General features: G+C 34.9%; 1 protein-coding gene across 1 annotated transcript in view; it reads left to right on the forward strand.

The window, feature by feature from the left end:
* Positions 1 to 1,584, forward strand: part of LOC105267166 (uncharacterized) — a 9,497-nt gene that overhangs the window by 5,742 nt on the left and 2,171 nt on the right. Inside the window, exons 4-7 of the mRNA XM_011305824.1 lie at positions 420 to 474; positions 864 to 1,132; positions 1,189 to 1,365; positions 1,423 to 1,546. Of these exons, the coding sequence (XP_011304126.1) occupies positions 420 to 474; positions 864 to 1,132; positions 1,189 to 1,365; positions 1,423 to 1,546 (625 nt within the window). The remainder of the gene's footprint in view (positions 1 to 419; positions 475 to 863; positions 1,133 to 1,188; positions 1,366 to 1,422; positions 1,547 to 1,584) is intronic.

Raw genomic sequence — 1,584 nt, forward strand, 5'->3', positions numbered from 1 at the left:
TGTTCAATAATTGTAATGGAAATCGCTCTGTACTTTTCGAAAACCCAGACATTAATAAAGAAAATTAATTTTTGCATTCATTACCTAATGGCTGATTGCAATATACTATATCATGATTATTTGCGATGGCAATTACGATCGCAATCTTTCGCCGAAACACGCAAGACTGCCCCGATAAATATCCCCTGAAAAATTTATTCGGGAGAAAAACGTCGATGAGAACTTGTAAAAAAAATTATCGTATGAAGTTTAAATAATTTCGTAATCACTCTGCACTCGATATTTAATTGTAAATTCAGTGAACTCTTTGATTACTACTCCAATTAAATTAATTATTAACTTCCTCCTCTCTTTCTCCTCTCATAATTATAATTATTCAAAACCAATTCCATAAATTTCAATCTGTCAGACCCCAACAGCATCAATGGTAAAATTTTGGAATTCAAAAAATCTGATGGAGATTTTTTTACCGGCGTACATACTCCATGCAATATTTGGTATTGCTGTCCTACGCTATCCCATGGATAAACCAAGAGTGAAGCTATCAATTTTTTATTCCATCGTGCACTACTCGATTTATGAGTATTTCTTCATTCCTTTATTTCTCCATTGGTCCACTTTGCCCACTCTGGATCCCCAGGAAAAAGTATTCTACATCATAATACTCATTTACAACGTGTACATGATCCTTGGTGTAATCTACATATGGATAAACTACAAAGTATCTATTTACTCTTCATTTCCTTTTTACCGCACAGTTCCATTCCATTCCATTTTATCCTCATTCCATTTTATTATGTATCCATTTTTTCATGATGTCCCATTTTGCCCGGATCTCCCCTACTATGACCGCAATTTTCTAGGAGAACTTGAAGACACTGTGGCTGGCATCAGAAGTAGAGGACACCCTGGATGGAATAGGCGTAAAAAAAGACCCTCAGCTACTGATAATTTGTCAGTTCTCTGTGTTTTTACTCTGGATTTTTATGATATTTGGAATAAATCTCAGTACAGCAATGTGGGTGGACACCAGATCTACAAGATTCGACACCCATTTTGTGAACACATGCTGTCTCATGCATCCTGTTCATATCAACTCGTTGCTGGAGTTGAATTATTACATCCTGATCAGGTACATTATCTTCAGGTTTATTCACCAATATCTCATCTTTCATTTTCTTCGTGCAGATTTGCGTCTCATCGATACAAATCCATCAATGAGTTCCTGAAGAATCTCATATTATCGAATGCCAATAAACAATTGAAGTCTCAATATCAGCATAAACTGAGGATTCGAACCATCAGTGTAAATGTGGAGAGATCATTCTCAGAGGATGACATAAAAAGAAAAATACAAGTCTTGAAGTAAGACCCAAAATTTCATCTGATTAATTAAATAATTGTTATAATTTCATTGTGTAGGCATGTGCATTTGGAGCTCAGGAAATTGACTCAAAGACTCGGAAAATCTTATTCTCCGCAGATAATATTTCTCATGGTCTCATCTTTTTTTGTGATAACTTGGATGCTTTATTCAATTTATTGTGCAATTTCACATACATCATTGGAAACTCATACAAAGAG

This window comes from Fopius arisanus, unplaced genomic scaffold (genome assembly GCF_000806365.1).
Source record: "Fopius arisanus strain USDA-PBARC FA_bdor unplaced genomic scaffold, ASM80636v1 scaffold00044, whole genome shotgun sequence".
Classification (NCBI taxonomy): Eukaryota; Metazoa; Arthropoda; class Insecta; order Hymenoptera; family Braconidae; genus Fopius; species Fopius arisanus.